Genomic DNA, 21,731 nt, shown 5'->3' with positions numbered 1-21,731 from the left:
TTTTGTAAGAGAAGTTGTTTTATCATTTCAGCACTGAGTACTTTCCTCAAAATTTGTGTTTCTTTCGTCATTATTGGTATATTTCTATTTCGCTTGGATTTCGTTGTGCCGACTTGATGATGTCCTGAGAACTCAGAGCTCAACAGTGTTATAGAAATCTCACGCGCATGAGTGTAGACAGTTTTAAGTTTACTATGCTCAACTCAGTGCGCGAAGTTTCAAAAGGATTAGGATAGACCGACGTCTGCTCATTGATGATGCACAGTAACAACGTAAACTCAGTCCCTGAATCAACTCGATCCCTGTCATTCACTCTTCAGACTATTATGTGACAGAAACGTGCACAGAAACATAGTAGTGGCAGCATAAACTTTTCACCCAATCAAATTACAGATCTTTCACCCAATCAGACTCTTTCACCCAATCAAACTGCAGATCTTTCACCCAATCAGACAGCGAAAGAAGTGATAGGTGACGTATAACACATTTTATTTGTCGGCAAACTAACAAACAATCTCTCGTCTAAAATCTGACTTTATTGGTTAAACTCCAAGTGTTGAATCGTTCCTTATTTTTACAAGTAACTATCAAAAAGTTGACCTAAAATATTTATAAGTTCCATATGTTATTTTTCTGGAAAAAGCAAGAGTCCGTTAAATATGTTGTAAGACTGATCACTTCGACCGTCGATGGCGTAGTCTTGATTGGGACCTAGCATCACCCAGACTTCGTCATTCTTTGCCAGTTTAATGATGACACTTTGAGACTGCATAACTTGTCTTTCAGCCGCATCCGTTGTCAAGGTAACAACAGCTTCCTTGTTCAGCATGAGTGCCACACCGATATGTTTGTCGTTATAGGAACGCATAGTAAAAGAGAAGTAATAGACACCTGCTATTAAACAGGTAAAAACTCCCTTCTTTACGTCATAGCCCTTGCCCCTCTTTACTTTGAGGTCATTAAAGATAACAGTCTGGGGGTTGTCTGGGTGTCCGAGTAGTGGTTTTGTCAGACCGACGGAAAACACCATTTTCTTGCCGGCTGTGGAGATGAAAGACAAAGTCTTTTAGCATTTGCGAGTAAGAAATGAGTAAGAAAAAAGGATCAATGCGATACACATTACAGAATTATGCTGTCTGGGCGCCCTTATCGGCCTTCGACCTCATGTAGTGTCAGATCTGTCGCGCGTGTATTGCTATGGCAACACTCCTATTGAGAACACAACTCTTGCTGTGTAGTTTGCTAGGGACCCGTACTATGTCCTTTGTTTCTCATCGTAACACCTTTAAACTGATTGCTCGGTCGATCTGCCAAAAATATTTGTAAAAACTCGGTACAAAAGAGGAAACTTCGAACGTGGATTTTCAGCAATAATGATACTCATATTCGCGCTCGTGGCCGTTGGGTTCCCAACTGACTATCAGTCATTGTAATGGTTTTTTTTCAATTCTGCCGTAGAGCGTTCAGTTTTTTTTTTTAAAGTATAGAGTCGGTCGAGTCATGAGAAAAATAGCATTTTAATTATAAGACCGCCTATAACTTGGTGATAATTTCGATAATATTACCCTCTCAATAATGCTTTGGCAACACAGAGATGTATAGGTAGAGTACAACGTTTTTTTTATGAAAATCTTTTGTTAGGTAAAATAACTCGTAATACCGTACACCATGAATATTATTGCATCACCTGTGGGTAAACTTATATTTTTAGGGCTGTATACACGATATTAACTGATTTGCGAGTCCGCACCAGCGCCCTCAACGGTGACCACGATTTCATCTTGATTCTGTGTACTAGCTTATGGATAATATCGACCAATGATTAACATGTACACTGTCTAATTATTGGTATTTTAACAATTTTCAGTGAATATATTGTGGTTGTCTGATTGAGAAATGATACTCCACTTACAACTAGTACAGTTTTAACATGGTGACAGATTCAAAACCAAACTTTCACTCAATTTTCACTACACTACCTACAGATAATACTGACCACTAATTAACAGATACAGTGTCTTTTTATAAGTAACTGACAAATTTTTAGTGAATATATCTTTGTTTTCTTTTGATGAACAAATATCCCAGTTACAGCTGGTGCAGGTTTAAAATTATTAAATTCTCCAGAATTAGACTTGAGACCCTAAGTACCATCACTTTCTGAACTATAAATCTTCAAATTTGTGATTAGCATACTTACATTTGGCTGCAGTTCTTAACATCTGTTCCATTTGATTTTCGATAACGTTTTCTTCCACTGATCGGTGCTGAGAACTAGTTCCGTCCGTTGATGATGATTTTGTCTTTGTGTGTTTACTGGCTCCAATTCGTAATTTGCCATCGTCACTTGAGGAGAGAGAGGAGTGTTCATCCATAAGGGAGTCTGAGTTCTCCTCTTCAGATTTGATGAGCCTAGCAAGAGCTTTGCTCATGGTATGTATTGCATTTTCATCTATTGCATCATTATATTCATAATCATTGTCATTATCATCATCAACATCACCAAATACTTTCTTCTTTGCGAAATCGTCAGTTTTAAATCGACTCCTTAAAAGTTCGATTGCTTTGGGATCTATTTTGTAGAACCAGTCGTCAGCGAGCGAATTACCCACTCTTGTACTACCTTGACAAGTTTCTGCGCATGTCACCTCTCTGTTGCTAGCCAGTTCAGCCACCCTTGCTTCGAGAAATAACACTTTTTCAATGTTCTGATGACGATCTTGAAAGATAATAGGTACCATTTCAACGACTTTCTGCAGTTGTTGAAGTCGCGAGGCCTGGTAGACGACAGTAGCTTGCAGATCAGTGTTACTTTTCAAGACTTCTTGGAAAGAACTTTCTAATACGTTATACTTTGTGGATATTTCTTCCAGACGATCGACAACGTCTTCTACTGTAGGCACAGAAGATGTTTCCAGCTTTTCAGACGGTGTTCCGATGCCGAACGCAACTCCAACGAACAGAATTGAAATCACCCAGTACGCCATGATGGTTTACTTAGCTAGAAACTTCGTCATCTGCAGGTCACATCTCAGGTCAAATTCATGAGATAACGTTTAGTCGTTTACTTACACATTTTTCCAGTATCGTATTAGTATGATACTCTTAAGTTTTGACACGTGTTTATACCTCTAGATACTACACAGAACTGTTTACATTGCGTTGGCATTGAATCAAAACAGTCTGCTACATCGACCACCAGTAGGCCTACGCGTAGTCCACTTATTGCCGAGCCTGTTTACTAGTAATATGACGTATGAAAGACATTCTGGTTCGTAGAAACCATCATTATGGTACCTCATAACTCATGATAGGTGTAAGCTGGGACCCATCATGGCCACAGGGGGTTTTCATAACTAACTAAACGTGTATGTGCATTCCAACTAACGTCCTTTGACTATTCTGGTATAACCTCATGGAAAGTAGCAAATATGACCAAATTGTCCGCTGTGTTTTATTCACCGTACCCTTCTGCAGACTTTAAAATGCAATCTTTGGGATATAACAGCACCGCTTACGAGTGTATCTTGCTGGCTATTCTAACCCCTCCCCTCCCCTCCCCTTCCCAGAGAATTTTGTAATAAAGTCGCAAATGTTCTATTATTATTATGTGACCTCAGTCGATTTTGTCGTATTCCGTTTTGATAAGCTAAATTGATGCCGAAACCAGAACATATTTCAGAAGGGGTTTCCAATTTCATAACTTGTTGAAGGCCGCGTTGTGCTTAATAAATGAGGTGGCCATTTTTTCACGAAGAAGACGTGAAGTGATGTTCATGTATAAATCATCAGCGAATGTACTGTGTGGTATACCTGCGCTTTGTCAACTTTATGTGACTCCCAGTTTCGAATATCTAAAATTGTCCCACCGATCATGATGGAGGGTACACTCTCTCCTACCATGCATCCCCAACGCCTACCATTCAAGAGTTAATGGAACACTCTATAAATTATGGAAAAAGCCGTATTAAAGTTGTATATCCTTTTATTACAGTAGCAGACGATGTATACATATAAATACAAGTCGTACCATTTGCAGTTGACGTTCAACCGTCTTTGCTTGTAGTGTACAATAGAAACTAGTTAACCTAAAACAGAATGTTGTCTCAGGCTGTCTTAACATGTAGTTCTTACTGCACATTGTCATGGCTACATTTTATCGTCTGGCTCGTCAAAATCTTCCTCACATTACTATATATCATCTGGCCCGACAAAATCTCCCTATATCATCTAGCTCGAAAATTTTTCCCCACATTGCTACATTTTATCATTTAGCGCGACTAAATCTTGCTCACATTACTATATCATCTAGCGCGACAAAATCTCCCTCACATTGCTACATTTTACCATCTAGCGTGATAACATCTTGCTCACATTACTACATTTTACCATCTAGCGTGATAACATCTTGCTCACATTGCTACATTTTACCATCTAGCGTGATAACATCTTGCTCACATTGCTACATTTTATCGTCGTACAATTAAAAAATTATCGTTACATATGTACGTTTTAATCTTTTTCAGGGTGCTGATCACCTAAAGATAGTTCATGCAAAGAAAATACAGGTAAGATTTCTTGTGGACCAGATAATAGAATATTGCAGTGTTCGCAACATTTTGTTTCGGAATTTTTGCGATCAGTTTTTGTTGTTGTGACGTACAGTTGACGGTCTGCTTCATGCCAACTGCCCTCAATCGTATATACTTTATTTCATTGGTGACGAGGTAACAAACAACCCCTGCCCTAAAATTGTCTTTTGTGATGGTCTGAAATAAATAACTTAAATCTATGAACAATATATATATGACTATGTAAATGCACAGCAAACATGTTCGTGTTTATCTTATTTTTCTGTAAAAAGCAAAACTCCATTAAATACATTGTAAGTGTGATCGCTCCGTCCGTAGATGGCGTAGTCTTGAGACGGACCCAGCATCACCCAGACTTCGTCATTCTTTACCAGTTTAATGACGACACTTTGAGACTGCATCACTTGTCTTTTAGCTGCATCCGTTGTCATAGTAACCACTGCATCATCATTTAACATCAGTGCCGCACCGATATGTTTCTCATCATATGAACGCAAAGTAAAAGAGAAGTAATAAACACCTGCAATTCGACATTTGAACACTCCCTTTTTGGTGTTATAGCCCTTTCCCCTTTGCACTTTGATTTCATCGAAGACAACAGTTTGGGGATCTTTGGGATGTCCAAGTATCGGTTTTGTCAGGCCTACGGAAAAGACCATTTTCTTGCTCGCTAAGAAGAAAAGAAAAGAAGAAGAAAATCATTAAAATTTTCGAACTCAAACAACGTTCTGACGCAGAAAGGTAGATAAACTTGAACAAAACGGACGTGGTCATGCCTGATTGGTGTATCTCATTCAGCTCATCAGTGATACAGTTCAACATGGAGTATTCAGTATTTGATCAAATTTATACTGGCAAAGTGTGTTTGTTTGTGTGTTTGTTTGTGTGTGTGTGTGTTTGTTTGTTTGTTTGTTTGTTTGTTTGTTTGTTTGTTTGTGTGTGTGTGTGTGTGTGTGTGTGTGTGTGTGTGTGTGTGTGTGTGTGTGTGTGCACATATACATGTACATACATATGTGATACGATTCAATTCGTAACCTATGGAGGAAGAACTGTCAAATTTTTAAAACTTCTGACAGTTCCTCTGGCAAGTTTTATTTTACATGTACTTACATTTCGTTGCAGTTCTCAGCATGTGTTCCATTTGGTCTTCGATGTTGTTTTCATTTATATGTTGGGTACCAGTTCCGCCCGTCAACTTTGTTTTTGTTAGTTTGTCGTAAATGTTATGCTCATCAGCACGACCAATGCCTTCGGAATCTGTCTGAATTCGTAATTTCCCAACATCCCGGTCATTTAGAAATTCAGGGTTTTCCTCTTCAGCTTTCACTAGCCTGGCAAGAGCTTTGCTCATGGTCTGTATAGCTTTTTCATTTACGTCATCATCATATTCATCATCATCATCATAATAATCATCGTCATCAACACCACCACCAAATGTTCTCTTTTTAGAGAAATCGTCAGTTTTAAATCGACTTCTTAAAATTTCAATATCTTTTGGATCTATTTTATCGAACCAGTCTTCTGAAATTAAATTACCACTTCTAGTTAATGTATCGCGACATTTTTCTGCGCATGTCACCTGTTTGTTGGTCGCCAGTTCAGCTACTGTTGTCTCCAGTGACTGCACCCTAGCCTTGGTCTCGTGACGATCTTGCAACATCGTTGGTATGATCTCAACGGTTTTCTGTAGTTGTTGAAACCGTGAGGCCTGGTAGACGACAGTAGCTTGCAAATCAGTGTTACTCTTCAACACGTCTTGAAACGAGTTTTCTAATAAATTGTATTTTGTGGTCATGTCTTGAAACGAGTTTTCCAATAAATTGTACTTTGTGGCCATGTCTTCCAGCCGAACAGCAAGATCGTTAACCGTCAGCACTGTTGCCTTTCGCTGCCATCTAGATCTGTACGGTGGCTCGATGCCGAATACAACACGGACGAACACAAGAACATAGACCCAGTACACCATGTTGGTTTTGGGATTAGAAACTATGTCACTCGAAGGTCAATTTTTCTCAATTCATGGCAGGAGGTACAGATCCTTGCATTTATATACATTTCCGTTCTCTTAACTATGACGTGTACCCTTTGTATATCTCGCCTTAGTGCAAATCAGAACAGTTTACAGCATGTACGTCATATTGTAATGGAATGAAAACAGCACAGCATGTTATATGATGAAAGGTTTCTCTTATCATGGATGCACGTTGTCGATATACATCCATATCCTTATCGGCGAGTCCCTCGCCTGGCACGACGCCCGTAAACAAAATAAGTGTGACCTGGAGTTTACTCTAACCATAGTGAATTACATTTGCCAATGCAATAAGGGGGACTTCAGTGTTTACAAGGGGGAGGTCCGGGGGACTTCGGGTTTTTAAATAAATTCTTCTCTGGGAAATGCCATATTTTAGAAAATTGAATTGGGGAAGAGTCACATTTTACATTGATTCACTATAATGTTTAACTTTGCATTATTTTGGGGTCGCTAGTCCTAAACTTAACCACTAACCCTAACCCAAATGGGAGTAATAAGATTTGGAACTGGTTGCAGCGATGGGATGGCTACATAACATCAGCCTATATCCAATTAATTGTCCGAGTTGCGGTGTGAGGAGAGAAGTAGGTCCTAAAGGAGTAAAACGGAAACTGTTGGGTACGATGCTTGGAACAATGTTTTGGTGATGTTGACCTCGGTCCCGTCAATGTGGAGAGTGTGCCAATCTAATAAATCTTTGGGAGTTTGTGGCCTTCAACTCAGCCAATGAGTTCCAAACACATGTATTGATTAATGCAATGCCTTCATTTACATGTGGTAGTGGTGGAAAATAACCAATGCCTTTAAAAACTTGAAACATGGTGGCAGCGATGGGATTAAGTCATTACCATTGATTCGGGGACCCAGTTCTGACAGCAGTTTAAGCCATATTTTTGAATTACTTTAACAGGGAGTCATGTTTTTAAGAGAAAGAAAGCTTAGTGATGGCCACTTTTTAACACGACGGAGGGTCATATTTTACACAACAACCCTGGGCCTGATTTCCCCCAGCCCTCCTCTTGTAATTACTGGAGGCTCCCTAACTCTGCGTGGCAATCGTCCAGTTTATCCCTCCGACAGATTTTGAATAAAGTTTCTTTTAACTGTAAAAGCACTGATCACCCCCAGTAACCTAATCCCCCCTCCCTCATAACCAAAGTTTTTTTTTATTACTAAACAGAGGCATGTATGTATTTAAAACAGCCCTGATAACAACGTATTTACAACAATGGATCACAGCTTCTACACTTCCGTTTTAACAACCCTTTTACCCTGTATATATGCCATAAACAACCCTTTTACCTGGTATATATGCCATAAATAACCCTTTTACCTGGTATGTATATGCCATAAACAACCCTTTACCTGGTATATATGCCATAAACAACCCTTTTACCTGGTATATATGCCATAAACAACCCTTTTACCTGGTATATATGCCACAAACAACCCTTTTACCTGGTATATATGCCATAAATAACCCTTTTACCTGGTATGTATATGCCATAAACAACCCTTTACCTGGTATATATGCCATAAACAACCCTTTTACCTGGTATATATGCCATAAACAACCCTTTTACCTGGTATATATGCCACAAACAACCCTTTTACCTGGTATATATGCCACAAACAACCCTTTTACCTGGTATATATGCCATAAATAACCCTTTTACCTGGTATATATGCCATAAACAACCCTTTACCTGGTATATATGCCATAAACAACCCTTTTACCTGGTATATGCCATAAACAACCCTTTTACCTGGTATATATGCCATAAACAACCCTTTTACCTGGTATATATGCCACAAACAACCCTTTTACCTGGTATATATGCCATAAACAACCCTTTTACCTGGTATATATGCCACAAACAACCCTTTTACCTGGTATATATGCCATAAACAACCCTTTTACCTGGTATATATGCCACAAACAACCCTTTTACCTGGTATGTATGCCATAAACAACCCTTTTACCTGGTATATATGCTATGATGACTCACTTTTATGCCATAAACAGCAGTCGATGACGAAGGTACTGAGTGAGTGAGTGAGTGAGTGAGTGAGTGAGTGAGTGAGTGAGTGAGTGAGTGAGTGAGTGAGTGAGTGAGTGAGTGAGTGAGTGAGTGAGTGAGTGAGTGAGTGAGTGAGTGAGTGAGTGAGTGAGTGAGTGAGTGAGTGAGTGAGTGAGTGAGTGAGTGAGTGAGTGAGTGAGTGAGTGAGTGAGTGAGTGAGTGAGTGAGTGAGTGAGTGGGTGGGTGGGTGGGTGGGTGGGTGGGTGAGTGAGTGAGTGAGTGAGTGAGTGAGTGTACCAAGTGATTATGTATGACGAGACACTAGTAGTTGGTCCAATTTATTGACATTAGGGCTAGCAACGCTAGAATACAGGATAAAATTGACAGAATGATTGTTAGAGGCTTTATCTAAAGTGAACGTAGTGTCTGGTGAAAGGTTTGATTCAATAGTCTTCAGAAGCTGCTTCGCCACTCAGTGGGGAGTTGTGAACTACGTGAGTCTTGCTTATTCTATAGAGGACGAGTGTCATTTTCATTTTGAGTGCTCCTTTTATCAAAGTCTTAGGGAAAAATTACTACCACAGTGGATATTTCGACATCCAAGTCAACAGTTTTTGGCAAATCTTTTTTTCAAATAAAGATATTAAAATTATATGTAACCTGGCAAAATGTGTCTACCAAGCATTTGTATTGAGGAAGGACTCGAAGCTGTCTTAGGGATCTGTAGGAGCTAACTTTTCCTTTGAGCGGCTGATTTGCAATGGGTCGGTGGCCAAAGGCAAATTAATTGACACACCAATGATAAATATCCAACAAGTTTAATAACAAACCCCAATATTAATTTTCATAAAACATGTTTTCTTTGTGTGGCGTTTACAAAGCGCACTTCATTTACATAATACATGCACATATGCAAATACATGGCTGAAAATATATTGTAGCTGAAAAGAGCATAAGCTGATGAGTTGCATGTATTTGAGGTTAAATTTTGCTGTCTGTGTATGACAAAAGGTCATAGTGTACTGGTCTATTTACTGTCAGGTAAAATATTTTTAAAATATTGTCTGTTTCCGATAACTAGTTTCAGCCGCCGACCCTATCTGATTAAAATCCGATGTGGTGAAAGCGGCTAGATGTCCTTATTTACCTCTATTCATCGTGTTGTGACGTTTGTTTTGTTCGGAGTGATCGCCGCCTTCCCACGCGATCACTCCGAACAAAACAAACGTCACAACACGATGAATAGAGGTAAATAAGGACATCTAGCCGCTTTCACCACATCGGATTTTAATCAGATTGCCGCCGACCCTAAACATTGTTAAACATTAAAGCAAAAATATAAGAAATTCTCTGTCTTCTTGACGTTCATACACGTCTGTTTTCTTTCATGATTTTACATCAGATAATTTTCGCTCGGTTGCCAAGAAACACCAAGTTGATACTTTTTCAACGCTGCAGGCATGAATATTTGTTAGATGTACACTGAATATTCATGACAAAAGCTCTTAAGAGTATCACTGAAAGAACAACAGAGGTGAGAAAAAGAGTTTACATTTGGTGTTTCTTGGCAACCGAGCGTAATTTATATAATGTGAAATCATAAAACGACTCTCAAGATACCAAAGTTTATGAAAATACTTCTATTTCCTAGAAGAAAACAAGTTTTATAATAAACTCAGCTTCTGCCATTTTAATAAATTCATCAAAGTATTGAGTATAATTGTTACTATAATACTAATGTCAGTAGTCTAGTGTTAGATAATCGGAATAATATGTACGTAACTCTTCAAACTTGTCAGTTATTTGCCATAAAGTAAGATACCATTTAATGTATTATACGTGAAGTCGTATCTTGCGTAGATGGCGAAGTCTTGAGATGGACCGAGCATCAGCCACACTTCGTCTTTCTTCTTCAGCGTTAGTATCACACTTTGAGATTGCATCACTTTCCTCTCACTCGCATCAGTCGTCATGGTAACCACGGGGGTGTCGTTCAACATGAGTGCCACACCGAGGTGCTTGTCGTCATAGGAACGCATGTTAAACGAAAAGTAGTAGACACCAGGTGTATGGCATTTGAATACTCCATTCTCAATGTCATAAGCGTTGCCTTCATTGACCTCCCCGTGGTCAAAGATGACGACCTGGGGTCCATCGTCTTTGCCCAGTAACGGTGTTGTTAAGGACGTAGAAAATGCAACGTGTTTTTTGTCTGCAATTTGGGCAGAAAAATGAATATCAGTAATTAAGATCTCAGAAGTACATGAACACAAATGGAAACTGAATGTCTCCGCAAAACTCAACTCAAAAGGTTTCCAAAATTGTGACTAGCTTTCGCCCTGTTAACAGAGCATCGTCAGTTCAGTATCAAGAAGTGCCTGAAATACTTGCAGGCAAGATACAGCCTGAAAAACAACGTAATATTAAAGTATCGATTCAAAAATTCAAATTTGGTTTAAATATGCTTTTCAGATTATCATTGAGAAAAGAAACATCCATGGTCACACTTTATGCCAAGAAAAATACTAATTAAAGAAATATGCCTCTAAGAACGCTCAAGATAAAATCCTTCGATAAACACCTGTACTATACAGGCTGTTCCATGATGTCACCAAATGTTGAAGTCTCTCTAACTCATATCCGTGTGTTTATATATAAATAATGAATCATAACTAATTAACGTTGTTACTTTGTTCAAGAAAAATTCTCGATAATTTTGAAATGGATATCAAATGATATTAAAAATTCTTCAAAATGATTGCCGAATACTATATTAAAGATAGTTTTTCCTTGAAAACAAGATTGTGATCCCATAATTTCTTTTTTATTATTTCAAATGTACCAGAAACAAACTTTCATTACAGCACAGATTTGGAGAAATTTGAAAACTAAATATGACCTGACCGACGATGCTCTGTTAACAGGGCGAAAGCTAATCAGAATTTTTTGAAAACTTTTTGAGTTGAGTTTTGTGAAGACATTGATTAAATTGATCAAAAGAGGTGTTTTCCGGATATTACTTACCTATTACGATATTTCTCACAATTTCTTCTAGTTGGGCTTGTAGTGCTTCTTCTTCTTCTTCTTCTTCTTCTTCTGTAGATCTACGTTGTCGTACCAGAATGTCCGATCCCTGACCGTTATTCTTTCCACTATTACCATTCTTATTATGTCCATTGCTGTCACGTGAACGACGATACCTTGCTGGGACATACTGATTGAATGGTGGTAGTGGTCTCATTTGTACGTCACTCACATCAAGTTGAGGTCGCGAATTTTCTTCAGCTGCAGGACTTTCTGGGGAACTATTTCCTTTGTTCTTTTTAATCAACTTGGCCATTGCTCTACTCAGGCTTTTTATAGTGTCTTCATCCATCTCATCCTCACGGTCTTCACTGTCAGTAGTTTGCTCCTGTTTCCTAGCAACAATGTTACTACGGAAACGTTGTCTTATCTTTTTTATCATGTCTGGTTTCACCTTCGTTATCCAGTCCTCGTTGAGAGCTCTTCTAGTCTTATTGTTTTCTTTCGTGCTTGTGGACACGTCTGGTTCAGAGCAACCTTCTGGGCACGTTACCTGTCCGTCGGTTGTCATACCTGCCAATCTTTCCTCCAATGCCTGTACCCTTGTTAAGAGTTGACGACGTTCACGCTCCATTCTCGGGACGTCTTCTACAAATTGTTGTAGCTGATCAAGACGTGACGCTTGATAAACAACAGTAGCCTGCAATTCAGAGTTACTCTTCTTTATTTCTTGGAACAAGTTTTGCAATAAATTGTAGTTCTTCGACAGCTCCTCGAAGTGAACGACCAGATCGTCTAACGTCATTGCGGACAACCGTTTTGCTGGGTACGGCGTCTGATGCCATTCGAGCGCTGAAAATTCTTCTAAAGCTCCGCTAATGCACAGTAGAACGAAACACCAGTGTGCCATGTTGTCCAGTTATCCAGAGCCTCTTGTTCTGTATTTGTTGTTACAGACTGTACTTCACAATGTGCAGACAGGACAAGGTGACATTTTTATATATCCTTTGCCAACATAAATCTAAACCAAAATGTGTTTATCTTGCCGGAAAGTGCGTTGGTGATGACAAATCCGTATTATGATTTAGTGTGATTATCACGGTACACAGTAATACATCGCGGTCATTGACCATGAATAGAAATTAAATTGTGCAAAAAATGTAAAATATCAAATATCAAAATGATATCTTTTGATAATTAAAATATAACGACCGGAACAAGTACCTGGGAGAGGAAGGTAAATTTTAAATTTTATATCGAACGAACACACAACAAAGTCGTTGGGTTGATTAAAAAAAACAGACACGTTTGCAACTTTGAGACATTCTGAGATTTTCAGATTTAAAGTGAAAATTGTTGTACATTGTCAGTGTGACGTTATACACATTTGAAGTTACATGCGGGTAACTATAGTGACTCAGTTTATCGTGATCGATATCCCATCTTTGCAAGTACATAGTTTACTTTTTAAAATGTTGTTATTCTTTGTGTGACTGTTGTTTATTTGGCTTCTGTAATGGTGTGATGAAAGTTTTACAAAGTGTTTCATTCACTTTGTTGTATTGCCTATCATCATATGACGTCTAAAAACATCGAATCAGATCTTATTTCTTCGTTAAAATTGCCATGCCTTGATATGTACGTAATATTGTCCCATTCCATCATGACACAGTTCACCCTACCCATCCTGTCCTATCTCAACCCTATTCTACTTTCCACGCACGCCTACCAGGATGCCGATCCTCTATATAAAGTTCACGCGTACTGACTTCTGCGGTTTCTGATGTAAGTAGCGAGATGTATACTTTATAGAAACTGCCAACTCACAACAGAGCGTTCTATATAAAGCGGTGTACAGAGTGTTTATACACAGTGTTTGATACATTCCATATGTTCGACGGTAGTTGGTAGCGTCTAGCAACACGATATCGCTCTTATGAAAATAAACAGTCAATTGAAAACTAACCACACTAGATAAACGTTACCAACCCTGCGTACCAGGGACCAAGTAAATGTTATGACTACATGAATACATTGGGTCGAGTAAATCACACGATAATGTACGGACATTTTGATTATTTATTTATAACTAGATGTTAAAATATTTGACTCATGTTATAAAGTCAAACACGAGATGTGTGACTGTGCAAAGGTTCATCAAACTAAACAGCAGTGGGTCTAACAATTTTGGCTACTAGTAGTATCAATTTTTCCAGGGGCGAGGCAGGAAATGTGACTGGACAAATGAAAAACATTCATTCCAGTGTTCTTCGCTTGTTCATTTCAGAGTTATTTTCTTGTCCATTTCAGTGTTATTCCCTTGTACACTTCAGTGCTATTAAACTTGTTGTCAGTGTTATTCCCTTGTACATTTCAGTGCTAAATTCTTGTACATTTCAGTGTTATTCCCTTGTACATTTCAGTGTTATCCCCTTGTACATGTCAGTGTTATTCCCTTGTCCATTCCAATGTTATTCCCTTGTCCATTTCAGTGTTAAATTCTTGTACATTTCAGTGTTATTCCCTTGTCCATTCCAATGTTATTCCCTTGTCCATTTCAGTGTTAAATTCTTGTACATTTCAGTGTTATTCCCTTGTCCATTCCAATGTTATTCCCTTGTCCATTTCAGTGTTAAATTCTTGTACATTTCAGTGTCATTCCCTTGTGGTACATTTCAGTGTCATTCCCTTGTCCATTCCAATGTTATTCCCTTGTCCATTTCAGTGTTAAATTCTTGTACATTTCAGTGTCATTCCCTTGTGGTACATTTCAGTGTTATTCCCTTGTCCATTCCAATGTTATTCCCTTGTCCATTTCAGTGTTAAATTCTTGTCCATTTCAGTGTCATTCCCTTGTGGTACATTTCAGTGTTATTCCCTTGTCCATTTCAGTTCAGTGTTATTCCCTTGACTATATTAGTGTTAATTTCTCGTCAATTTCATTTAGTGCTATTTTCATGACTATTTCAGAGTGCTATAATCTTGCACATTCCAGAGTGTTACTTTCTTGTCCATTTCATTCAATGCTATTTCCCCCGCCTAATATGTTATTTACACTCTACTGGGACCCAGACAGTACACGTAATTACAGCTGTTATCGGTAATTGAAACTGTGTCCAGCTTATAACGCGACCATTGCATATTGTTTGCAATTATGGATAGCAATCATCCGAAACAAGATATGTTACATGATGTGTATTTGTCCAGCAATCACCGGTCACTCCACAGCCCAAGAGTTTAGGTGACACTTGAAAGGTTTCCTATGTCAATCTTGAGTTTATCAAAGTATCTTATGAAAGAGATAAGAAGATGGATAAATAAAATGTCTGCAAAGTGTTTTATTTTTGTAGCTTTCAAATTTTGTTTATTTAGATATTTTATTATTTCTAAATTCTATCAGCTTTTTGCCAAGTGTCGTGTGTCACGTACTATTGTCTTGTGTTACTATTATATATGGCAGAGCGATTGCTTTTTCTTTTTTTTTAGGAATTGTTGACTTTTTCCAGTCTCTAGGGTATGTTGTTTGCTATGACGTTGGATTTTCAAAACAAAAAAGTATACGTAATAAGACAATGACATTATCTCTGAGCTTTGTACAGATGTAATCTATTGTCCATCTGTTGTAGGTCTTACGTCACAACAACGTTTATCCTTTCAAAGAATCTACTGTGAGTGGTCTGAGAAAGAATCGATAAAGTGGGTCTTACGAGTAATCCAGTGTCTGTACTATGTCACATCACTATATATGGAAAGAAACGCATGTGTCCGATTGGCTAAGATCCGTGACGTAGTCGATGACGCATGGATCGGCCTGTCATTGACACTTAGCATGAGTTGTTTACAAGGATAACCACCTCATTTATAAACATCTGACTTTTCAATCATATGTCAGTACAAGTTAGAACGCACAGGAAAGCTATCTGGTCAAACGAGACGCCGGTGAACTGTGTACACGGTAAGTACAGTGTTGTGACGTTGTATATACAGATTAGGATGTTGACAAGTCCGTCACTACCTCCTTGGACATCGGTGACCAGGAGGGCAAGTAGGATCAGTTTTCAGCCTCTGACTTTTGTACGAAATTAACTTTACCAAAGTTGTTTTAAAAATATGTCAATCGGAAACAAATTCGTCTGACTGTCATTGCAAATCCAAGTGTTGTTATTTCCCGCAAAAACAAAACCATACCGTGGATTACCATTTACCTTCAAGTTATATTCAACGACTATTCTACAGCATTCATAATGAAACTGCGTGGGGAGATTGGCGATTGGAGGGGAGAAGTGGCCCTTCATTAGAACTTTAGTCTGTGTCTTGCTATATCCACATGCAGAGATACAGTTTGCTACAGATTTACACCAACGTTTCAACGCGGGGAAATGTGGTTTAATTGCCCCACTTCCTAAAGTATTGAAAAATCGCTTCATTTTTTTGTTGCTTAATTGTGATTATTTCCATGATCCTGGTTTAAAATAACTTCGGCTGTACCAAAAAACTTATCAGATTTGTCATTTTTGTGTTGGACGGTGCTGAGCACTGTCCTTGTCAACATGGCCAGTTAATACAGGGTCGCTTTTACTCGACGAGCCTCAGAGAGGGGGTGAATGTCGTGGCCATGCTGTCACTGGTAGCACGTGTACTTGGGATAAAAGTTTTATGAAGTCACGTTATCGATCTATCCAACTAATTCTAATTCACCATATTTCCACGTCTCGCACATGGCATTTAACCTTATCGCACGAGTATCGGAATACCAAATAGGGCACTATGTTAATCATAACAATATGATTTCACTTTAAAATTGAACTACATATTTGACACATAGTCTAAGCCGACCCTAGAACTATGACATTTAATCCAAAATTGACATTCGTCAGGTTGGAGTGGTAGAGAAAGCTAACATTTACGACCTTCAAGGCATACATGTTGCTGAACGAGATTACAACTAAAAGAAGCAGTATTCGCTACAAGACTAGTATATGGCACTGTATACATTTATGATCAAAGTTCATAATTTGGCAAGTCTATGCTGTTGTTTTACTTGATAGATAATAACACGTTTGCTACTGAACACAGCATGATTGTTATTGAGGGAAATTTCAAAAGCTGAATGAATATAAACAAAACTCTCGCTTCAATCACAATCCAGCTGTGTTACAATAGTATTATCTGCCACTAAAAGAACAGTCCCAATGTGTCAAGTGATTTACGTTGATCATTAAATGCGAGGTACAATATTCTGGCGAACACTCTGTTGTAGCTGTATGTAAGCATAGTGAATCAGCATAACACCCTAAGATGCTATTAATACAGTTTTTCTTCAAAAACGCTGCTTGCATTTAACTACAACTACAATAAAATGCTAGTCGTACAAAACGGCAAACGAGGCCATGGGGATGGTGGGGGGGGGGGAGTCACGAACATATACAGTAGTCGACATGATTCACATATGCAAAGTGTGCACAGTTTCATCTTTACATGATTTGATTGTCAAATAACCGAACTATACTAAAATGATTAATTAGTCTGTGACCATCTATACCAACAATCCATGACCTTAATTATTTCCTGAATAACTTGATGATTTGCCAAAGTTACGTGATGACAACTGTGATTACTAATATATCTAGAGGTTGGGAACCATAAAATGAATCATTTGACCTATGAAGTTGCTAGGATTGAAATCGACAGTGATGTTCCTTGTTTTACTTATAAATGTAATATTGAAGCCATCAAAATGTCAAGGGCTGGGGTTGATGGTACAAAGACCACAGTCAAGCATGACATAGGATGCGATCGATGGGAATTATCTATACCACGTAACTCTTTGGAAAAGAAGAAAATCGAAACTGCTTAGGAAAAGTTCATTATGGGACACTTCCTACAGAAGTTTATTCTGGATTGTATGAAGTGATTGTAATATTATCATATTGAAATAGTGATGCCTTTCGTAAATTAAAGACTTTAAAAAGAGGAAATAATAGTTCTCTTTCGGACCAGTTGTTATCCAGGCGACTGGTCAGTTTGTTGTCAAGGCGACTGGTCAGTTTGTTGTCAAGGCGATTGGTCAGTTTCTTATCCAGACGACTGGCACTTACTGTCTCGTACCTCAACGTGATATCGTGCATGTGTGGGGATGGGGGAGTTAGCTACTTAGATAAATGAATATATGTACAGTCTCAGTGTACTATTAAGATAAATATATACGCCTTTCTAGTGTTTGAATAGCATCACATTCTCGTTATTCACGGTTTCACGCCCTAAGATTTGCCAAGACATTCAGAAACATCGTGATCATTGGAATCACCCTCCTTCAAGTCATCAAGACAGAAAAGCCACAGTCAGGTTAGGATTACACTGTAAGAGAGAAAAACAGCTATAGAAAATGTTAGTCCTGCCCCCCCCCCCTAAACAAAAAAAACCCCACCACCACCACCACCAACAACAACAACAACAACAACAACAACAACAACAACAACAACAACAACAGAAACAACATTCTGCGCCCCTTTTCAATCAACTCCGCATATTAGATATCCATAAACTGTGTAAATTCCAAACATGCATGTTTGTCTATGACTTACAAAATAACCGCTATGCTCATAATATTAACCACTACATTACTAACCGTCTATCCCATAGCTACCCTACCAGATCAGCCCTCAGTTGTAACATTCCCATTCCAAAAGTTAATCTTACAATTTGTCAAAAGAATTTCAAATATGCATTACCCAAACATTGGAACTCCCTACCAAACAAACTTAAGAATATACACAAGCGACATGAATTTAAAAAATGTATAAAGACACACCTTTTCTCTTGATTCTAATTTGTACTGTAAATATGTAAATATCTTTTTCTGTACATGTGCTATAATAGATTTGTGAATATGTATGTGTGTATTGATTATTACTATATTATTTGTTATTATTAATTATTTATCATAAGTACGCCGTGTATCTTTACCTTCTATATTTTGACAGGATAAGGACCATGGACTAGATTAGTTTCTAGTAAACTATTTCCATGGTCCTCACCAGAGCATTTTCTTTTACTGTATTTGTATTTTCCTCTCTGTAATGTTATTACCTTATGTTTCCGGTGAAAATAAATTCAATTCAATTCAATTCAACAACTACAACAGCAATAAAACTATCCTGTCCCATTCGTATGATTAACAAGGTAGCACTAATGCGCGAGACGTTTGACCAAATACATGACTGGGCTAATGTGTTAATGATTTATTTTGTATAGAAATATACGCATCTCACTTCATTTTCTTGTATTTTGTGTTTTTTTCTCTCCATAGACTTCATTTAGACATCTACAATTCTATATTATTGGGCACCACGACGAAATCCCATCATGAATGTCAAGTTATTGATAGCGGTTGTCTTTGTCTTGGTATTAAGTGATGCCGTCAATTCGAGACGCGTGCGTGACAGAAACAGGGGCAGGGAGCCTACTCTAGCAACGGTGCAGACGAATGAGCCCTCGTACCAAGCTCTGAGTGACCAGTATGAGGAATTATCTCGACGGTTTGAAATCTTACAACGTCAGCTTGAGTCGGCTATTAGCGCTATAACGCAGTTATCAGGTGATGTTAGTTACGTCAGGGATGAGATAAATACACTGAATGAAGACGTTCCAGTGCTTCTTCGCAGCGATGAAGTCCAGTCAAGGACATTATCTGATATTGAAGACAGGCTTAGTGAAGGGTGTTCCTGTAATGGAAACGGTGGTGGCCGGGGCGAAACAGGCCCATCTCAGGGCAGAAATTCGATGGATGGTTGGGTCAGTAATTTAGACCGCGATTTTATACATGGTATGAGACAGAACATCAATCGTGGACCATCAGCTGGCCGAAACGCCGACGACGACGAAGAAGAAGAAGAAGAAGCAGATAATGAAGTCAATGTCGACCCGGATGTGGTGAAAGCTCTTGGTAAAGCCTTTGCAGATATGATGACACCAAGAGTTGTTGAAAACGCTGGACGAAATGGGATTAATATTGTACGTTCTCATCGTCCACATGCTAGTGACAGTATTGCCCAACAACCTACCGCTGTAGCAAACCCTTCGGTGACAGAAAAAGAAACGACAAGAGGGTTCCCCTTCCGTAGACAGGGAAGATCTATCAGTCATCGTCATAGGCGGGAACTTACAGAAGACGAGGTGTATACCCAGATGGAGAGAACTTTCACTGACTTAGTGAAATGTAAGTAATCCATTTAAATTGTATTCAGTGTAAAATAAAATGTCGCGAAAGGATGAGTCACCAAATGAACATACACTCAATCTCAGACTCAATACACCAATCACACACAATGATGTGACCACGTGCACTTTGAGATACGTACCTGCATAAAGTCGAGTAGGCAAGTTTTTATGTATACGATTCCAGACGAAAGTAAAAAAAGGATGTTTCAACACAAAATGTCATTGATCAATAAAATATGTATGTATGTATGTATGTATGTATGTATGTATGTATGTATGTATGTATGTATGTATGTATGTATGTATGTATGTATGTATTGGACTTTGAGAGAAATGTACGCATAAACTGTAGACATCTAAATTAAACCAGCATTTTTTCCTTTTATTTCCAGCGAACAAAAAATGTGCATTTTCCTCCATCCGTACCCAACCACTCCTTGGACTGTCGGACACGCCACAATTGATCACTTTCCAAAAAAATACAGCAAATAAGGGGAAAGCCTTTGAACGTGGTAAAGGGTTGTTTACTTGCTCGATTCCTGGCATTTACTACTTCTCCTACACGATGAGGAGTTACGATCACAAACACATCGGTGTTGCCCTCATGCTGAATGATGGTGCGGTTGTCGCCATGACAACGGACGCAAGCGACCGTAAAGTGATGCAGACCCAAAGTGCAATGATACAGTTAGTGGAAGGAGATCAAGTCTGGCTGCTCCTCGGTCCCTCGGAAGACTTCGGTCTCTATGGCAACGATTTCAACTATAATACTTTCAATGGTCAGCTATTATACCCGAACTATATATAGACACTAAAGCCTATAGCTTTGTTTTCAAGATGAAATACGTGCCAAATATATGTGTTTATTGTGTAAATGAACAAATGGACCAAGAGATCTCTGATTTACAAGGCGAAATCACAGATATAGACATTCTTTCTGAATTGAGAATAAAGGATCGTGGTTTGAATGGGGATCCAATTAACACATGAAAATAAAAATAAAAATATTTTAATGACATCTTCATATTCGTTCTTAAGCTTGAATATTTAGAACTGTCGGCGTTAGTACCCAGTAATAATGTCGAAGATTTCTATAGTCAGTTGTAATGCGTCTTTTTCAAAACCAGATTAAGGATAGAATTGATTTTAAGGCTGCTTTCTAAGTCGTTTCTTTCCGATGTCTTGTACATATAAATAGAGATAGAGATACCATTTGTGGTAAGAACCTAAAGTTTGAGTCTTAGACTAGCTAGGGGTCATAGACATTACAGTAAGGATTCGTCTTTGACCTTCCATAATATCGCATTTATAGAGAAACACTGGTTCATTCGTATCGGACAATCTTAAAGATACATTTACATGTCTGCCACTCCGAGTGAGAGCTAGAGTATGAGTACAAACTGTGTGTTCTATTTCCAGCTTTCAGTCACCAGATTTATGATCACGTGACGTGCACGTGTAAAATGTAAATGGAAATGGGACCAACTTGGAGAAAAACAAAAACTATCAGTATATCTGAAAGAAGTGGAGTCTGAGATATTTTTTAAATACACTTATTTTACTGTACAGTTCATTAGCTCACGGAAATAGACACCGAATTATATAAACAGTTTTATCCTTGTACACGTTACTACATTTAATACATACTACAATCTGTGTACGTCTTTTTTCCTATGCATTTTTTTTGTTAGAACAAAGATTACAGAAAGGAAATTTATTTTATGTCTGCAATAAAAATATGCTTTTTATATTATGACCATACTCCGAAAGTCTATTGCTTTGTATGTATGTATGTATGTATGTATGTATGTATGTATGTATGTATGTATGTATGTATGT

General features: G+C 38.3%; 4 protein-coding genes across 4 annotated transcripts; 1 reads left to right on the top strand and 3 right to left on the bottom strand.

The window, feature by feature from the left end:
• Positions 1 to 478: 478 nt before the first annotated feature.
• On the bottom strand, positions 479 to 3,274 carry LOC144442481 (uncharacterized). Its single transcript, XM_078131843.1, has 2 exons — positions 2,201 to 3,274; positions 479 to 1,041 (listed from the first exon to the last, which is right to left on the bottom strand). The coding sequence occupies exons 1-2, from the start codon at positions 2,985 to 2,987 to the stop codon at positions 626 to 628; spliced, it is 1,203 nt and encodes a 400-aa protein (XP_077987969.1). The 5' UTR covers positions 2,988 to 3,274; the 3' UTR covers positions 479 to 625.
• Positions 3,275 to 3,980: 706 nt separating this feature from the next.
• On the bottom strand, positions 3,981 to 6,797 carry LOC144442295 (uncharacterized). Its single transcript, XM_078131603.1, has 2 exons — positions 5,703 to 6,797; positions 3,981 to 5,262 (listed from the first exon to the last, which is right to left on the bottom strand). Exons 1-2 carry the CDS (start codon positions 6,556 to 6,558, stop codon positions 4,847 to 4,849), a joined length of 1,272 nt encoding a protein of 423 aa, XP_077987729.1. The 5' UTR covers positions 6,559 to 6,797; the 3' UTR covers positions 3,981 to 4,846.
• A 2,226-nt stretch (positions 6,798 to 9,023) lies between these two features.
• On the bottom strand, positions 9,024 to 12,687 carry LOC144442289 (uncharacterized). Its single transcript, XM_078131596.1, has 2 exons — positions 11,673 to 12,687; positions 9,024 to 10,860 (listed from the first exon to the last, which is right to left on the bottom strand). The coding sequence occupies exons 1-2, from the start codon at positions 12,580 to 12,582 to the stop codon at positions 10,448 to 10,450; spliced, it is 1,323 nt and encodes a 440-aa protein (XP_077987722.1). The 5' UTR covers positions 12,583 to 12,687; the 3' UTR covers positions 9,024 to 10,447.
• Positions 12,688 to 15,488: 2,801 nt separating this feature from the next.
• On the top strand, positions 15,489 to 21,648 carry LOC144442345 (uncharacterized). Its single transcript, XM_078131661.1, has 3 exons — positions 15,489 to 15,627; positions 18,982 to 19,890; positions 20,285 to 21,648. Exons 2-3 carry the CDS (start codon positions 19,038 to 19,040, stop codon positions 20,698 to 20,700), a joined length of 1,269 nt encoding a protein of 422 aa, XP_077987787.1. The 5' UTR covers positions 15,489 to 15,627; positions 18,982 to 19,037; the 3' UTR covers positions 20,701 to 21,648.
• The last annotated feature ends 83 nt before the right edge of the window (positions 21,649 to 21,731 follow it).

This window comes from Glandiceps talaboti, chromosome 11 (genome assembly GCF_964340395.1).
Source record: "Glandiceps talaboti chromosome 11, keGlaTala1.1, whole genome shotgun sequence".
NCBI lineage: Eukaryota > Metazoa > Hemichordata > Enteropneusta > Spengelidae > Glandiceps > Glandiceps talaboti.
The sequence above is the reverse complement of the archived record's forward strand: the minus strand, read 5'-3'. Positions and strand labels throughout refer to the sequence as shown.